The sequence below is a fragment of the Cyrtonyx montezumae genome, unplaced genomic scaffold (genome assembly GCF_038088225.1).
Source record: "Cyrtonyx montezumae isolate F1298 unplaced genomic scaffold, pur_monq_1.0 scaffold_8, whole genome shotgun sequence".
Classification (NCBI taxonomy): domain Eukaryota; kingdom Metazoa; phylum Chordata; class Aves; order Galliformes; family Odontophoridae; genus Cyrtonyx; species Cyrtonyx montezumae.
In genome coordinates this window covers 77,613,574-77,633,584 of record NW_027072089.1, presented here as the reverse complement: position 1 = coordinate 77,633,584, position 20,011 = coordinate 77,613,574, and the positions used below count along the sequence as shown (strand labels likewise).

The following is a 20,011-nucleotide window of genomic DNA, read 5'->3' as shown; positions in this document are numbered from 1 at the left end:
CTATATAGATCTACTCAAAATATACCATCACCTATACTATTTCTTTGTGAAGTACCATCCTTAGGAGTTATTTACCCCACAACCGTGGACAAGGATTTCTTCCTTCTATTGACTCCCAGGAAAAAAACAGTTACAAGTTCACATCTATGGGTGCATCTACTGAAACTCTACGCAAAAAGGGACACTTAGACAAAACAGCATTTCAATAACTGACTGAGAGAAGTACAAGTAGAGTTTTGCTTAGAAATTAGATTTAGTCATCTGCAGACTACCCATACACAACATTATTTAGAATCAATGTACTGACAATTACTCACATTAAACTTATATGAAAACAAGCCATGATCAGCACAGTGTATCCCCAGAGCACTGAGAGAGAGCCAGAGCAGAAAGACATATGAAGAGCAGATAGAGAACGTAAGGATGAAGTAGCTATGAAGTGAATGTGCCACTGTTTTCTAAACACCTAGTACACAAGTTACTGTATGGGTAGCTAATCCCTATTTCTCCTCAAAACAGACAGGAACGCACACTGGATAATTTGTTCCTACTGATGATATCATTCTGTTAAGTTTATGGTTTTTAATGACTAAGTTTCAGCCTTCTCTCACTTTCTCCCATGTAGAAGATTAGAACAGCCTCCCAGTGACCTATTTCATGAGTCATAATTTTCACTATTTATGATTCAGAAAAAAAGTCTTCTCTGACAGTATTTCCCAGACTACTATGGGTTCATTCCAAGAACCAATTTCATCTTCATTGGTTTCCTGTAGGAAACCAGACCAACTTCCTATTATTTTGTTTTCCTTCATTTCAGCATGGCTCACATAAAACTAACTGGAAGCAAGAGCGATTTAAAAAAACTTTATTCTACATAAACACATGCCAACATAAACACCACCAAAAAATACTGAAGACGTCACTTGTTCAAAGTGACCAGAATGTGAAGCAAGCTAAGGTTAGAAGAATTTTTTTCTTCCTTCTCCAAACACGATGCACACAAGCAGAAGCAGTGCATTTACAGCAGCAAAGTATAACGGCAAGAAGTGTTCAGATCTCTCGGAAAGACCTTTGTTCCTAACAAGCAGCCAAGTTCTAACCCCTCTCTTCTAACACTGGGAATTGTTCAAATGGTAAATACTGCCATACTGTCTAGAAATGTGTAGGTGTGGCACTTAGGGACATGGCTTAGTGGGCTTGGTGGTGATGGATTGACAGCTCGACTTGACAATCTTAGAATCTTAGTCTTTTCCAACTGAACTGATTCCATGATTTTTAAGTCCTATCAATACCCTAGTGAAATCCACCAGTCACTTTAATCAGGCCAGAGATACATTGGTTATTTTCCCAGTTGCAACAACAGAAGTATACTTGGAGATATTAAGAAACACAATAAGCACCTCTGAAAGAAGCCCCCAACCAGACTTCAACTAGGTGCCGTAGGACTACTTAGCATTGCTTAAGCACTGATCTGCTCATTCAGGCTAGCTGGTGAAGAAGCCATTCCTATGTCTCCTCACTGCGCTCTATGGCACTTCAGGTCTCCAAAAGCTAAGAGTCATCACCAGTTCTGCATAGGCTCACTATGTTAACTTTATTCAATACTTAAGGAACAACCTTCCCCAGAGCCCATGAAAGTATTATCTAAGAATCTACTGCAGCTTCACCATCACCATCATCCCTTTACTACCTCTCAGTGCCATGGATTTGAGCAGCTGGCAAATGCAGTAAGTACATGGAGATAGCATGATTCTAGACCCGTCTCTAGGGGACAGAAACCAAATCCATTTAGATTGGTAACCATAGAAATGGTTTAAGAGGTGAAGCACTGAAACACCTAAACTTGGTCTGCGAATACCTGAACTATTTGTTGGTTTAACTCTACAAAGCAGCAGCAGCTAAACTGTCTTCTGGACCAGAGCTGTCCTTGGAATCATAGCTACAGCACTACAAGGAACAAGCCTGATCTAAAAACCCTAACCAGACTCACGCGTAGCACAGAACAAACAAGCTAACTCAATCATGCTAGCAATTGAAAAGATTATTCCTATTTCATTTTTATATTCTCCTGTCTGCCTTATCAGTAGCTGGAGTCTTTCACCGTGATTTCCTCATGGGATTGTGGAGTGATACAAGCAACATATTGCTTTTTGTAGGACGGCCAATCTACAAAACCAAAGCCAAACTGGTTTTCATTAAGCTTAAATGCTTCCTCAGTTCTAACCTCAAGTGAAGCTAGGGAATATTACTGCTGAGAAATACTTTCACATTGCACACATTAAGGAAAGTGCGTAAGGCTAACAATTTGCTACTTAGCCCATCAGTTTGTCTTTGTAATCATGGCAGGGAGTCTGAATGAGGTTTTGGCAAGTAAACAAACTTCACCTGTCAGTGAACTGAGCTGAACACAAAACAATATACCTTAACATATATATAATGCAAATTAAAGTTATCTGTTCTATTGCACATGCTCCAATATGACACCGCAATTTTTTGCCAAGGTAAAGTCTTTTCAGTTTCAGTTTCTGTAACTCGAATTTCCAACCAAAAAGAAAGCAGCAAAACTGTAAGTTGTAGCAATGCTGTTTCCTCTATTTACTGGTCAGTCAAAAATACCACCTGCATGAAAATTCATACGTGTGAAGCCTTTCTGTAAGTGACAAATATGTGAATTTTAATGCAAATGTGGTTCTAATCATTGTCTGATCTAACAATAGCATATAATTTCCCCACAGGGTTTATCTGCAGTATGCTGCACAGAGAAAATTTTGCAAATAGCAGAAGAAAATTTGTAAACCTAGGGATCTTGCTGATAATCAGAATTTAACCTCACCAATTCCAATATCTGGTTATGTTGTCAGTATCTAAGCTCACGCAATAATTCAGCACCACAGCAAGCACAATTATCTAGAATTTACCCAAAGACAGCACTTATTAAAATGGTTACATATGTGGCAAGTTAAAAGAACCAAATCAATACGTCTACAGCACTGCACACTCATTATTCTTGCTCACCTTGACATGGCTCTGAGCTCCCAGGTTGTATATCTCATTGGGTTTTACTTCATTAATGATCTTCACCAGGCAGGTGCTGTCCGTGAGGTCACCATAGTGCAGCTTCATGTCTTCAAAGTTTAAAGAACAAATAGTTAATATATTTTAATCCCAATACAGCATTCTTTGTCCAGACTCTATCCCAGGCATTAAGTTCAAATAAACAGTAATTGCATAAAAAGGAGAACACTAGCTAAGACAGACATTGCATGCTTTAAACTCTTTAGATACATTATCTCCCTGCAAAAAAAAAAAAACAAACCAAAAAACCTATTTTAGTTACTTTTGAATAATGAGATTTACCTAGCAACATTTACACCGATTTTTCAATAGTTTACACTTCATTAACCCAAGATACATAAATTTGACCAATGTCGCATTGAATTTCAGCCATACACCAAATAAAAGAGCATTATTTTAGTTTGAGCTTCCAATCTTCCTATTGCAGGTCTTTTTAAAAACTTAAGCACCCATATAAAATAATTTCATTACACAGCTAGCGAAGAAAAGGTTAAAAATACCTAGGCCTCCTATAAGATGAGTTTTTAGGCAACATTACAGTACAGCTCTGTGCATTTATTACCACTAAAGTCACTAAAAAGTCAATTTCAGAGAAAACTAACTAATAATAAAATATGTTTCATGATATTACACAAATCTCAAACACAGAAATATCAGTCACACATGTTATTCACCCTTTCCTGATTAATTGTTTCTAATTTGCATGTAAAAAGGTAGGCAAGAACAAGAGTCCAGTTTCCATCAAAATAACACAGCAGATTGCAATGGTTTATTGACTTCTCAGATTTCACTCTAACCTGTTAAGTCCTTATCAAAAAGGTAAATTCACTCTAATAAAACACATTTTATCTTATTGTTAAGTACACCACACTGCTAATAACATTTTTTAATAGATGTTATAACTACTGATGAAATAGCTGTTTACATTTAGATGCCATATTTACATTGATTTTTACTTATTGTTTTTGTCCTTTATATGCTACTGTTTACACTGTTCTACCTTCAAAATAAAACCTTATATTGACACAATATAGCTGTCTTCTCGTTTGACAATGATCACTCCTCTTTGGGGAGGTGATATTATCCACAGATTTTGTCTTTCTTTCAATCTCAAAACTAAAATGTAAAGTTTATTACAAGAAACTACAATTTTCAGAATACTGCTAAATGAAGTTGTTTCTATAAGCTGGCATTTTTTCCTTTAAAAAGAGAAGGTAGCAAGCAACACATGACACAGTTCCTTACACAGTTCTCAAGTGTGCAGCTTTGCTCATTTCTGCTGTTTAACAAGTGCTTAAGGCTCTTAAAGTTGATAAAATACTGTGATCTACTGGCCTCAGTCATATTTCTGAAACCTGATTTTATGTCCATATTGCTTGAAAATGGAAGTTCTAAAGGGAGAACTCACACTCAATTGAAGCTGTGGCTAACAGATAAGGGAAGTGTAATGTGCCCTTTTAAAAGAGATAACCTTGACTAGACTTGATAGATGGCAAGCAGGTTAAGACCATTAACGTGCAAGCGTCAATTATCCACAATGTGATCTGCCTTCAGTCACAAATTCTGCATAGGCTGTGACAGAACAATACCATATTTCCACTTGCAAGGAATGCATCTGAATGAAACTTGATACATGAAACAATAGACCACCACATGTACAAGATCCCTAACAGTTGCAGGACAAGAATATTTGGATATTGTTGCTAAACTATAACCCTCAAACTGTCAGTGTCCAACCCACCTTAAAAACTGCTCCATACTTTCTTGCAACACTAACAGAGGAAACTAGCAAGCACCACTTAACCATTTTCTAAGATGGTTGTTGCTACTTTTCTAGAGAAGCCTGTGGGTTGGCAGAGCAGGGAAAAACTGAAATGCACTGCCCTTTCTGCACCAGAACACATTTCAACCAGGCCACAGGGCTAGTCTCCTTCTTCTTACTTAATCTGGGAGTTAACTGAATCTCCTTAACAGCTAGGCCAGCCTTTAGGAAAGAACACTTTGGAGACAATGCTGTTACAGGAGGGGGCCCCTTATAGTAGTTCTCCAGAAGACCTATATCTGAAAGAACTACTACTTCTTCCCCAGGCTAAGAACAACAGAGGAAGTAGTACCATAGCCAAGCTCCCCTCTCCTGTGCCAAAGACATCCAGCTCTGCTATCATTTGCAAGACCAAGACTGGTCTCTGAGCTTCATTACTTAAGGAAAATGAGGACTGTCAGTCAGGTCAAGTTGAGCAACAGAGGCACTCTCCCATAATTAATGAACACTTAAGAGCTCTCACTACAGCACCCATCTTGGTCTCCCACCACCTTTAAAGGTCTTTCAGCAGTAACATGCTAAGTGGAAAGACCTACGGGAAATGGGGTTTATTTGGTGCAAATATTTATGAACAGATTAAATGTCAACACCTTTGGGTAAGCATTAGTTGATATTAAAGTTTTCCAACCTAAAAGCCTCTTCAGCAAGTAGTACTGAAGGACTTGAGGGAACAATTTTTCCTGTTTTTCTTACTTTTGGGGGATTAATAGATTCACTGCCTACGAAGACCACCGACACCCTGCAATGTATTCTTCCCCTGCAGTTCATGGGAAGAACACAGGGGAAGAAGAAATTTAGCCTGTTCACACCAATCACTATTGCTTCTTTGCTTCCTCTAGTACTGCCTGGAAACTCATTGTTTCAAACCAGTTGCCATGGAGCAGCCTTTCCTGAGACTCCACATCCAATTCTTCCCCCTTCAATTCATATGGCTACATTCCTCAGTAGAAGGAAAATGAGATAAGTGGGTGAAATATTTAAGGTCTGCTTTCTTTTTCCCTTTTCCAATCCTCAAATGCTTGCACACGTAACTGTGATATGTTATTTTCTCAACTTGCTTTTCATACTCATATCTTGTCCTCAAAATATATGCACTCCTTTTTGATCTTTTTTGCCTGCTTTTATATTGTAAGTCAAATTTAAAACACAGGACACAGTTCTTATGTTGTTCTTGTTGGAAACGTAGGGTTGAGTATTCTTCAAGAAGGCAATTTTAAATAGCAACGTACAGTAAGTAGAAACTAGTCACAGAAAATACATTGACGTTGTATAAAAATATGTATTTTAAAAGACAAGCAAATTAAGTGAAATCTAAAAGCTGCATTACACGTTACAGGTCAGTAAAGTTAGGCTCTGCTTCATTACGGTGGGAAACACTTCAGAAGACAAAATTTGCTGACAACATGGAAATATTTAGAGGTAACACCTTAAACAAAAGCTTTCTTCAAAGCTGTTTCAGACTGCACAACTTTAAAAACACACAATGTAAAGAACTACATGGTCATTCAAACATTCAGTCCTCTAAAATCTGCTGAACTGGAACCAGCCAACACAACTACTTCCCATTAAATGAAGAGTTAGTGTCTCTTTTTCAGACTACGTTTTACTTATAGCATCATATAGGCTGTCCCCATACCTTCATCTCAATCAGGCACTAAGAAGCCGATGAGGAAAAAGAAATGAACGCAGAATGTCATCACTGACAGTGCAGATCACACTATGTTTGGAGGGCCAGCCAATTTGTAATTCTTATGAATTAAGAACAATGTCAGTGTTTATGAATAATAGAAACTGCCTTCCTGTGCCCTTCACTTTCCCCCCATTGTTAAAAAGATTATCTATGCTTTTTCACACTTTGATCACAGAAAAATCATTGATTTTCTGTGAGACAGCAGCTAACAGAAAAGGAAAGCTTAGCTATTAAGTTTTGAAATAGAACTTTTTTTAAAGTAACTAATCCTAAGTCAAGTACAGACAAATTGTATTATCTAATAGTTATTCTTATGTCAGGAACTGAGATTCCCCCTCTGCTCTCAAGAATCTTTCTCCACCAAATAAGGAGACTTAAAAAGCATGAAATATAAAAATAAGGTCTTACTTCCTTCAATGTGAGCCTGTGAGTTCTTATAGAGATGTTCAATCCGGCCCGTGTTAAAAGAACTAGATCGGCGAACAATTCCATGCACCTGCAGATTAAGCATTGAAAAATACATAAGGAAATAGTAAACCAGATAGAAAGGATTAAAATTAAAATACTTTAAAGCATTACAAAAGCACTGATGTTGAAGACAAAGGAGAACCACTCTCTGTCTTCTCAGATACATGCACCTATTCCCATCGGTATCTCCATTCCATTTTAAAATTATTTAAATTATTTAATTGAATTATTCAAATTCTAACAAAATACTCTGTGATGTGCTCTGATGTTGTCAATTGAGTAGCCTTGAGTGTTTTTCACCTTCTCCCTTGCTGACAACCCTGCCAGCCCAGGCATCACACACAATGCAGAAAACACTAAATTGACCAAGATCATCACATGCCCTAGTGAGTGAAACCTGCCAACATTAGTGGAGCTGGGGAGAAGCAATAAGTGGATGTCAAGATGATCACTGCTACTAAGTTACAGAGAAGCTTTTCTGATGCCAAAGGTGATGGGCATGGAAAAAGTAGCAGCAGGAGTCAGCATCAGGGGAAGGAAAGAGGTGGGCAGAAGAAAGAACAGCAGTAGCAAGGCCTGAAGATGCTTTACGAAACAGCTGTTATTCACTTTCTGGTGTCCTGAAAGAACAGACTGAACAGTAAGTCCTATTTTTTGCACCTTGTGAGTCAATTTTCTCAGATGGGTTACAAGACACACAGGCAAGTCTAAGAGTGAAACACAGGTTGGGAATTTCCTTTAACCAGCCACGATAAATAAGTTGGTGAAAAAGCAGCAGCTCTGACTAATGTTAAAAGAAAGGCCTGTTTGTGTCTAATACATTAGAGAAATTGTTCTAACACAGATTCTGTTTCCTCCTGATGTAAGATAGCCCCGTGCCTGCTGCCAAAATTCATCTTAGCCTAGGTTACCAGCTGCAGAAACTAAGCACAAGTGAAATCAAGCTCCAGCATCAGACTGCCCTCCCTTTCTCACTGTACTTTATTTGTGAAAGTGATCACTTACAATTTGATGCATCCAACACTTCATTAAGCTGGGCCACCATTTCACTCTCATTCACACTAACTTAAGTTGTGAGAAAACACCAGAAGATGGTAGGTTTTTGTTTTGCTACAGACAGCATAAGCTATAGTCATTTACACAGTAAACTTTTCTATTTTCACACAGCACACATTTTTATTCCATCTTATTCTGAAGTTGTATTAAGTTCCAGACATGAGACCAACTTTATGAACAACATTTTGGCGGTAAGGTCTGTAACTGCTGCTGAAGAGCTTCATCAATACAACTTGCACAAACCTTCCTTGCATAAACTATCATCCAGCTACCCAGCAGGCTTACAATATACCTAATTCTAGCACCTGAATGTTGAGCTTCCAATAAGTGAGCAAACTGCCTGCATTCTGAAGATCAATGGGGAAATTAGATACATCCACAAAAAAGAAAAATTGTTCCCTAAACAATGAACATATAAATACAAGTTTAAAGGAATGTAGTTAAAATCCCTTTCAAAGTAATTTAGATAATGTGTGGATAATGTCTAGGAGCATACAAGTCTGTAGAAAAATACTTAAAAAAAATGGCAGCTCCATAATATCTTTTTTGCAAACGATGTTGGTAATATTATGGCTACTTAAATGAACAGCTGCCCTGATGAGGAAGATAAGACTTTAGAATAATTTTATTCTTCAAAACTGCAAAGGAACCTAACAAGCACCACAACTGTCCTAGCAAAATTAGACATTTTGGCCTGAAGTCCCAGTGAGAGACATCTGATCTCTGAATTATATGACTTAAGTCATCTTGAAATTGAAGTCCACACAAAAAATTGACCAATAAGTCAAGCCCTGTCATCTCAAAGGTGAGAGATCATGCTTGCAAGAGTTCTGTGTCATCTAAATGGCTGTGATACCAACATTTGGCCAATGAGACACGCTATGTACCATCACCATGACTTCAAAATATTTCCAGAAACAGAGAGCCTCATGTACCCAGTAATGAGAAAAAAAAGTCAGAATCCCAGGTTTTTCAGGCGGTTTTGTTTTCTTTATAAAGTCTTTTACTCCTTTTTCTGCTACACACAAAAGAAAGAAAGCGTGCCAAATGCTTAAACCACAGATAACAATATTACTATAAAAAATGATGAAAGATGCTTTTGTGTGCATGGGACAGGTGAAAAACTTTGTGACAAGCTGTAACATGTGCAAACTGGTTAATCTAGTTAAGAGTGAATGATCTGTGTTTTTCTCAATATGGTTTAATCTTCAGGTAGATTGCGATTAAAATAATATTAAAACAAATGACCTTGTTACTACTTTCACTCTAGTGCTCAATTATTCAGGAACAGAGGTCCCTAGCTAAGAACACAGTAGAGAACTCCAAATAAATGTGCATTTGAGGAACAGAAAGAACCCTGCACAATCTTTCTGAAATAGAAAGGGCCCATGCATTGCCACATGGGATCCGTAATATTTCATTTTAGTTGCAGCTAGCAGTTCCCAATTTCACTGTGGATTAGGAAAACACATGCTTTTACCTGTGAGAAAGCAGAAGCAACCACAATAACTCTTTCCCCCAAATGGAATGGAGAAATCATAAAATTCATTAGTTTACAACACTGGAAAACCATACCAGTAAGCAGGTCAATCAACAGCACAGTAGAAAGAACGCAGTGAGAAAAAAATACTGACCACGTGCAAAAGCATGCAGCATGCAAACCTGCTGAGAAGAGACTTTATCAAGCTATAAAATAATGTTCTAGTAGAAGTAATAAGCTAGTATTATAGAATGAGAATTAGCTTCTACTGAGCCAGGAAATGCATTGTGGAGAGTTATCTGATCATTCATTTCCTTTTTCTTCCACTGTCACACCTGAAAGCACCTCTCAAGACTAATATGGTGAACCATATGGTGAACCATCAGATAAATTCCAAAATTATGTGATTGTTATACTGGTGGTCCACATAAAAAAAATGGTACTTTTGACAAAGTTATGCAGCAGAAAGGGGTCTGTCTTCACTTATGTTAAAAAGAGAAATAAAACTATATAGTAAGTAAAAACAATCCAAGGGAAGCAGGTGAAAAGTAACACAACAGAAAGAATGAGGGGCTTATTTTTGTTTGTTTAAAAACCTAGGAAGGAAAATATAAGGTTTCATTGAAGTACAACAGCTGAAGAGGGCCATTACCTACAAGAGGGAAGAAAAAAAACCAATAAAAGATTCTCATTCTTTTCTGTGGTACATTGCATCATAAATTATTCCCTTATTCCTTACAGTTTTGGCTTGCACAGGTTGCTGCTTATCTGAGCTGGCGGGAAGCATGCTAAGCAGATACACCCCAAGGAGAAGAGGGAATCCACCAGTGGACATTTGATGATAAATAGTACAATGAGCTGGCATGATTACAGGCCATGTTGCACATTCCTCTCTGGAGCTTTGATTTGTTATCTAAGGTCGAGTGGAAAACACACAGAGAAGGACAGAAGCAAAGGAAGCTAGAGCTGCAGCATCCAAGTGATTCCATCAGCCTGCAGTCAGTCACTGAGTCACTCACCTCATAGCCTTTTTCCAGCAGGAACTCAGCCAAGTACGATCCATCCTGGGAAGAGTAAGATATAGGAAAATGTTAGAAACACAGTGAATGGGCCTGGGAGATTTGGACTGGTTATGGTCCCAAAAAAGGAAGAAAAAAATTTTGCAATGAGTTGGCTGGGTAGCAAGCATATGCTTCGACTTCTTCAGATTTATGCACTGACCTAAAATACTATGGATGCTTTTTAGTTAATTTTAGACTAAGACACAGTATATTTTAAGATAACTTGCTTACAAATGCTGGTTCAGAACTTCTGTCTCTATAATGGAACTTGGGAAGAAATTCAAAAGTGTCTGGGGACATCTTTCCAAAATATCTCAACCGCAGTTATTGAATTTGAACTATTTTGGAGATAGGGAAGGAAAAACATTCTAAAAAAACTGGTGCAAGCTTAGCACACTAACAGAACCGATAGGCTTCTGTTAGCACCATGTCTCACTTGCATCTCTGTTGCACTCATTCCTTCCACAATCAATCTAAAGGCAGTAGTAATTCCGTTTGTTAGTTGAATTTTTTCAAAAACATCCCTAGCACATTCTATGTTTATACTACAGAATACAAGCCATAGTTGCAGTTTGTATATCATCAAGGGTTGAGAAAGTTCCCCTCTTCTTCCTTGTAAATCCTTATCAAGCTCAAATTATTAAACTACCAAATACTTCAAAACATAAGCTTCCCTGTGTGCTTCCCTGAAATAAAATGATTTTCCTAACATCACCATTGCCAGGATTACCAAATACAGTAAGTCATTATCCTTATAAACTTTCAATAACACTGCAAGTCCAACAAAGCTCACCCAACTGGAATGAGTGCTAACCAACACAGTGAATAATAATGCAAGAACATTCCAGAGTCAATTGACTTACTTCACAAATACCACAAGAACATGGAACAACACCTTGGCTCAAATGTTTAAGCTATATTACGTGCATTTGCTTTGACATGATCCTGGCCAGAGACACCGAAGTATGAAACTTAACATCTCTTCAGCCCCCGTTTTAAGCCACGTTTCCAGAGAACCTCCTCTCACACCTTAGATTAAACCAACCTCTCTCATCTCAAGGCAGCCTAATGGGAATAACAGTGAAATAAGAAATTTGAGGTGCACCAGGAGGCCCTAAAGCAGCATAATGGCCAGTGAAGAGTGCTCACCAGACTGTAACAGTCAGACAACAGAACGTGACAAGCCATGTTTGCCATGGAATCAAGGAAATAGTATGTGCTTCTGTATATCACACATAGCAAAATCCCACGGAAGGGAAAAAGTACTAGTATGTAATGGAAACACTGGAGAAATATGGGAGCAGAAACAGAAGTTTTTAACAGTTGTCTCTCTCAATAGTAATTCCCTTAGGATTTAGCAGAGGTAGATCAGAAAACTCCAAAAAACCTCTTGGTTACATATGCAAGTAAATAAAACAAAATACATAAAACAGAGATGAAAGTAGGAGACCTTGAGCAGAAAGGAGATGAAAAAAAGACAGGCTGCAACTACTTAAAAAGTTGACGTGAAACAGACTTGACTAGGATTGAACCCTGTCAATAAGGTCCTGTTCTTCTCACCCAGGTTGTTGCTCAAACTTTCCAAACACACTGGAACATTTTGAACTAGCAGTGGCATTTGCTTCCTCTCTGCTTCCTTTCCAGGTCTATCAAGTGACAGGGCAGGGTTTCACAATGAGTGGGAAACAGGCAGCAAGTGTGAAAGCTACTGGTTTCTGGCTCTAACACAGCACAGCTGATTTACTGCCAGCTAATAGCACACAATGCAGATTCAAGTTGTCCTGCACTATGATACTGTATCACATCTTCCATGTTTACCTTCCTTTTATTTTCGTTATAGCAGCTGTCAGTGAGAATGGCAATCAGAACTGCAATTGAAGTGTTCAAGAGTTTGCAGCCTGAAAGGATAGCACAGTTTTAATCTTTTCCTAGTAGTATCAACAAACAAAGAATATTACACAATCTCTATGAAGTGGTTTAAAACTATACTATGAATATAAAATCTATTATTGAAGCTACTGACTTCCACTTACTGCAAACAGAGCTTCCAGTGTTCAGGAACTACTATACCAGGAAAGGAATATTTATGGAACTAGGTATTTAGCAAGAAAGCCCAATTTTTGTTAGTTGTGCTTTTTCCTCCAAGTCACATGCTGCCAACCACATCCATTCCATTATGCTTCTAAGTACGAATGGGGACTGCATTAAGTGCATGACTTGGTTTAATCCACAAAGTTTGTGGGTTGGCATGTGCATAGGCAGAGTCTTCCCATTTGTAAGTGATGCTTGCAGTCATTTTGATAATATTTTGAGTGCTTTACCTTAAAGCTACTGGCTCTAACCACGTTTTCCATAATACTGAGAAAAAAAAAATCAATATCCAGAAAAATTGACCTTCTTATCTGCACATAGTGAATGATGTCACTTGAGTTTCAATCTGGGGTTCCTTATTGCATCAGGAGCTTAACAGCACAGCCATCACTGGGTGCACTATTATCTGAGCTATGCAAAACAGCACACCCACATCAACCAGACTCAGTACCAGCCTTGGTGGTTGTAATCAAATGCAATCAGCAAGGCAGTAGCAAAGCCACAGCCCAATCTGATCACTGAGATAGCTCTAGGCAATCTACTCCCCAAATTCAACCACAAAAGCAAGCAGAGAAGTCATAATCCAAGCAAATTAGAGTGCCTGGTTACTTTGCTACCTCCACTGTGCAATTTGCTGTTTTACTTTAGTAAAGTAAATAGTGATTTCAGAGCACACATTTGCTAATGCAAAGTACCCAATTATTACTGCTGATTTTAGATCAACAAAGCCTCATAAGACTGAAGTACATCCCTTTCTGGCTAAATCACCCATTTCAAAGAAAGAAAACAGGCTATCAACTGCTGCTAAGCAGGATCATAATGAGAACTGACTCCACACAGATATTCTAAACCATCTTGAACAGTCAACATATTTTAACTGCCTCAGTTGAAATCATTCCTCCTCAATACACTGACATATCATACTTGAAGAATCACTTCACCATCTTCAGCCAAAGTAGTTTGAAAGCATATGCAAAGAATGATACTTAGTTGTCTTCCAATACACAGCAGCAAGCTTCCAACTGCAGCTTACATCTGTAAAATTCCCAGACAAAAGAAAATAGTCATTTAAACTAGAGAGAGAATCGTAGGATGCAATATTTCATTCTTAATACAGTAGTTAATGTCAAGAATTTCAATAAAACTTGATGCGCTGTCAAAGAAAACCTTTTCCAACAGAGTAAAGAAACTAAGACATAAAAGAGTTAGAGACTTACCACAAACATCTAGAACAGAAAGTCTCATGTTTAACTTGATCTATTAGCAAAGAACAGGGTCACTAATACAGAAAAATATATATAGAAAACTGGAAAACAGTGGAAATAAATAGCCTGTTTGACAATCCAAGTCTCATTTATTTTATGCTGTTCTGGGAAATCCCATTTACACCAACAGGCAAGTATCAAATTTATATTAGCATATTTAAAGTAAGATTATAGAAGCAATCCCAAATGCAAGGCATCATCCTTCTCTTCCTTCAAAATGACCAGTTCCGATGTCCTCCCACATTGCTATGGGACACCAGAACTAAATTACATATTCTGCCTGAACATTAGTAATCTAGGGAAGAGGGATCCTCCCTTACTACAGCTCTTTTCTGCTAAAGAAAGAGGAAAAGAAGAAAGTACCACCTGGATGAACCAACAAGAGAAGACAGACTAGAAGTAAACTGAATAGACTTCTTATTGCTATTCCTCAAATTCTTGGGGGAAATAATTGAATTTCTTTTTTTCATGAGAAAAGAAAGAATCAAAAACACAATAGAAAATATGTAAGTGTATTATAACTACAACACAAAGAAGAGCCGCTCAGAAGAGCATAGAAGAAAAGTATAAACAGTTCACGAACACCTCCAGAGTAGTGTGGTCAAAGTGACATCTCCCACAGACCTTCATTTTTAAGACAAAGCCGTGCAAAACATTGAAATCTCGCTGCAAGACCCCTAAAGAAACCATCCACCAACAGTCCAGCTCTACTTTCCTGAGATACAGCCCCATCTCCCAAACCTGGCTCCAACTCACAAGAGGCACAACCATGCAAAATACATCACCTCACTGGGTAACACAGAGAGGGACCACTGTGCCTTGCTCTTGTGCCTTCCCATCTGCAAATACACTGACAATAAAGCCTCAGAACACTAAAACAACTGCCGTCGGATGCAGTATTTGAGGGAGGTTTGGGGTTTCTGAGCAAAATATTTTCAAGGTGGATATGCAGGATGATTATCTGCCCTTTTGCTATATTCTTAATAGTTCTGCTCCATATTTTTATGCAGCTCCTACACAACAGATATAGGTTTTAGACATCATTTTTCTTTTAAAAAGTACCGTAATTTTACACAAACAAGAGACCAAAGTTGGTTATATTTATAAAATTCAAAACTGAGAAAAACTAATCCAATAGCCTCAGGAATAATAGCATAAAAGATGAGTTTACAGTATTTCAAAATATAGTTGGATTAAATTATCATCGTCATTCATAACAGTCTTACTCTGAACTACAAGCTGTAGCTCTGTTCTGAAGTCAAATTTGGATAGGTTCAATTAGTTTATTTGAGGGAAGCAGAGAGAGAAGAGGCGCATGTTCATTAATAAGGCATGTCTTTAATTTCTTCAAATAAAGGGATCTACAACCAATCCACCATCACAGTTTCCCTTTATCCTGGTTTAAAGAGATAACACGTACTTCTGCTAAAGTATGGAGAACTGGTTCCGTTAGTATCCCTTCACAATAAATAGTTGCTTTATCAAACTTGAAAACCTTTGCATAGCTATGGGCTATTTCAGTGACTTAAGTTGGAGTGTGGTGGCAATTTCTTTGGAGCAGGAAGCATACACCACTCTAAAGCAACACCTGAACGATTATAATGACAATCATAACTATTCTATTTTTTTTATAGTATGACATTAGTCTTCTTCCAAAAAAAGAAATCTGAGAGCATAGTACTGTGTGCTGCTATTTCTGCTGAAAAATGCATACTTCTAATCACTTTCAATGATTTATGGAGGAAACAGGTATTTTGTGTAGCTACTATAAACAGAACACTGCTGCACTTTGTCTCAAGTCTTCAAGGCAGTATTTGAGGCAAAGCATTAAAGTGCACATAAAAAAAAAAAGCTCCATACTGAAAAAAAGAATTATGAACTCTGAAGTTCTTAACTGATTTATTAAAGCTGCCAGCCTACAAATGCAGTAGTTATTTCCCTACTCAGATTCGTATTCTGGCCAAAGTAAGAATAGGAAAACAAGTGTCCTTTTGTTCTCACAGTCTAAAGGAGAAGTAAAAAGGTAAAATGTTAAAAATGTTTTAAAACAATCCTTATAATGGAACTTCATTTTGTGGTGCACGAAATGCAGTATAAAAATAAACCTAAGTATGAGAAAGTTATCATTAGTAACAACAGAAGTGTTATAATTACATTACTCTGTCCTTCTCCACTTAAGTCATTTAAAAGAGAAGTAGCTTGGAAAAGTGAATCACCATGTTATTTCCACCTCTGAGCTCCTGCCTTCACACAACTATTCCACTGCTAAACTATTAAGTTATATTAAGAACTGCAATTGCAGTCACATATAACAGCAGAAAGTTGTTCTTTCTTCCTTCCTCCCTCCATAGTTGTCTTTACACAAAACAATGCAACTCACATCAATATTTATAAGCTATTCTATCGTGAATATGAGCACAGACATTGCCTAAAAGAATTACTGCTCAGTTCTAAAGCCAGTATGAACAGAGCAAGTTTGTGTAATTAGAATTGCTCTTAACAGTCAGGAGAGGCAGCTGGTTATGAGTTTTGGCTTAAATTAAGCTAACAATAGAAAGGCATGAAAGTGCAATGCTGCTTCTTTAAATGTTGATATTTTCAATAAAATTAGATTATACTGTATCAAATAGCTTGCAGCTGGCATACAAAAAACAGTGTAAAATGAATTACACCAAACCAATTAGACAACTTTTTTTTTATTAGGGGTCACAGGTTTTTGCAATGTCTTATTTCTAAATATCGTCACCACAAATTTCCCAGTGAAGATAGCTCTGTGCTTGACAACTTTATTCATTTAGAAAAAAATCAAGCCCCTAAACTCTCAGCCACTCAGGTACTCAAAAAATTTTAACTACTAGCTTTCAAGTAGTCCAAAGAATCTTTTTTTTCCTTAATAAAGAAAAAAAGTATCAATAAAAAGGCTTTTACAGAAGTTTTTCCTGAAAGCATTTAAGAAGCCATACTACACCTTTCTTCAGATACAAATGTGTAGTATATTAAAAAATAAAAAAGTTTTGAGCTCTAAATTCGAGAGAAATACAGTCACATTTTTCTCTTTCGCAAGCAAAGCCTCAGGGAGCAGAAAAGTATAGCGAATAACTCTAAAAACATAGAAATGCAAATCATACGGACAACAATCCACAGGAAAATAAAAATCTCTACTTTGCGTTCAGAATGGGGAAACCTGCAACAGCTTTAACAGCCACAAGATGATTATTTTGTCCATTCTCATTTCCTCACACTTTCAAATAACTATGGGTATCAGATGGTCTTCTACCATTCCAAAACAGTAGCAGCATTTCCAAGTTGCAGGAGACGTGAGCTTTCTGGCCATGCCCATCCTCTAGCACTCAGACTAATTCATCAGCCCATTGCATGACTAACAGCTGCAGCTGACTCAGGGAAGCCTCCCAAACTGCAACAAATGCAATCTGTAAACCAAGACATAACACTACTCAAGTGGAAAGCCAAACAAGCAGACCTGTCCTCTTTGTGCAGAGCAAATAAAACAGTAAACCGAGAACTAGGATGGGCATGTTCTCAGAAGAACAACTTAGACCTCCCATTTCAGACAAAAAGGCAAGATTTGTTGCTGAAACAAAAAAGTGAGCCGTAAAGCCTTGAAAGTTTTGGAAGAAATACAGTGCCTGTTATGTTCGAAGTAGATGAGTAATTCTGTCAAGTGACGCAAGGAGGAAAAGATGAAATCTTCAATCATGTTCCTAATATGGCATCTTTAACAACCTTGGAATGAATATCAACATAAAAGCAGCTAACATTGCTATTATTACAACTGGAGAGGCCACCTGAACCTATGAGAATAGCTCATCACAATACCAAACAATCCTAACTAATTTCTAGACAGGACTGCTTAGTCTCCTCCATAGCCTAATACAGTGCTTTCACCATATAATCATTCTCCTGTGCTGATAATCCAGTACGCCAACACCACCTGAGCTTACATTACTTTTAGCCAAAGACTTTTTTTTTCTTTTTATTCCCTACATATTTTTTTTTTCAGAAAAACAAAATAAATTTCACACTTGTATCTTGTTTGAGACCAAAACTTAATGAGGTGTAGATGAACATACATTGGGGATTTCACATTCACCGTGCTGTACTTAACAGCTTTAAATACAAACGTAGCAATTAAACCTCAAAGATGATTTACTTAATAAAAGGAAAGCATGTTCCAATTGCAATTGAGAAGCAACACACGTTAAGCTAACTTCAGCTTCCTTCACTGTTTGCACAAATTTGGAAAAGCAGTCTGGAATGCTCAACTGGTATTTCTGAGCCTTAACAGTTTTCAGTCTTGCAATACTTGCTTGGATTGAGTGAAAGCACTCACCCTGCTTAGGGCACCAAATGAGAAAAGCAGTATAGTCACAGATGGTATCAGCACAGCAATAACGTACTCTGAAAGTCACAGGAGCATCCACTCTATTTCCTGGACATTTGAAGTTCTAGGACAAAACACCTTATGTTACAAGTGATCAGCCATTCTACAGCATTGCCTCTTCATATCACTATGCAAGCCCCATTATTAATGGGCTGGCCTCCACTCGAGTACAGCTACATTTTCAAGAACTTGTTTATGCAATCCCATCTCATCATTTCAAGAGTCTCAAATTTTCAAATCTTGAGTGATAAAGGACTTTAAAAGGTGATTCCCAACACTACACACATCTTTATGAATATTTGGAGCACCCTACAGACAGACTTTTCTTTCTAGAAACCCGGGCTGCTCTGATGTATTGTTCTAACACGAAGGGATACAGGAAGAATTTTAAATCCTTACACCTACTAAGTCAACAGCTCAAAAAGAGTAAACTTCGATACATTCACAACAGGGATAGCATTTTAAATAACTCTACAGGATTATTACTGTCAGTTTCTCTTACAAAGTTTCTCTTACACTTTTTTCTTACAAAGCTGCTCCTTCATCTCCCCTCTACACACATTCTAAAATTCACCCAAAACAGAGACGTGCTAAATACACATGTTGCCCTGAAAGTAATGCCTCCTATTTATTTCCATGGAAACTACAACAGATTCAAAGAGCACACTAACACTACTTGAGTAAATTCTCTGCTATGAAACACTATTTTTCAGTGTAGTCACCACCTCTACCTATACATTTTTCCCCAGCAATGAACAAGAGCCTATATGCTGCTTCATTGATAATTGTACAGCTCTTGTAGAAACTTCTTCCACATCACCACTGCTGAAATGCACCACCCACCACCTCACTGTGTCATATCCACTGATCTTTATAAGCATTCATCAAGCATCATTGAACACCATTTTTCTTCCACATGGAAGAATCCAATGACGCACCTTCGCATCATACGCACTTCCATGTCAGACACCATTCCCTCATACTGCCCCCGTGCTGTCATCTTTCACACAAAAAATATAACAACATTGGTGCAAAGGTTCAACTGCTGTACCAGCAACATCTCCCTCTGACATCATGGGCCAATATCATAAAATAGGAGGCACTACTTTTGAAACAACCCTTGTATTTTGAGCCTTACATTCATAGAGCTATGCTTTAGTTGAATGACAAAAACACACAAAGAAATGATAGGAATCTTAAACTGACTTGCTACTCCTGGGCCTTCCAAAAGACTGTCCTCACGAAACCCTGTGGAATTACTAGACAAGTCAGAGGAACAGAGTCTACAAATACTAGAAGAGAATGTTTTTAAACACTTATTTCAAAGACAACACCGAACAGAAATCCATGTTCCGCCATCTCTTTTACTACACACAAAAGCAGCTTCATTTTGTCATATTTTTGAGCAAAAGGCTAGATGTTATTCATCAAGGTTTTTTTTTGATGTTTTATTTTTTCATATAGACTAGGATTTTTCTCCCCCCACAATGTATGACCTATCATAAAAAACACACCTACAGTAAATCTTGCTTTATTGTGTTAGTTACCACTGAATGGAACTACTAATTCAGACAGTGCAACCTTCCTCTGTAATCAACGAC

At 37.6% G+C, this 20,011-nt stretch overlaps 1 protein-coding gene across 1 annotated transcript in view; it reads right to left on the bottom strand.

Annotated features, from left to right (window-relative positions):
* The window catches only part of GMDS (GDP-mannose 4,6-dehydratase), a 387,208-nt gene that overhangs the window by 326,450 nt on the left and 40,747 nt on the right, over positions 1–20,011 (bottom strand). Inside the window, exons 2-4 of the mRNA XM_065753140.1 lie at positions 10,611–10,655; positions 6,996–7,083; positions 3,016–3,125 (exon numbers count right to left, since the gene is read on the bottom strand). Of these exons, the coding sequence (XP_065609212.1) occupies positions 3,016–3,125; positions 6,996–7,083; positions 10,611–10,655 (243 nt within the window). The remainder of the gene's footprint in view (positions 1–3,015; positions 3,126–6,995; positions 7,084–10,610; positions 10,656–20,011) is intronic.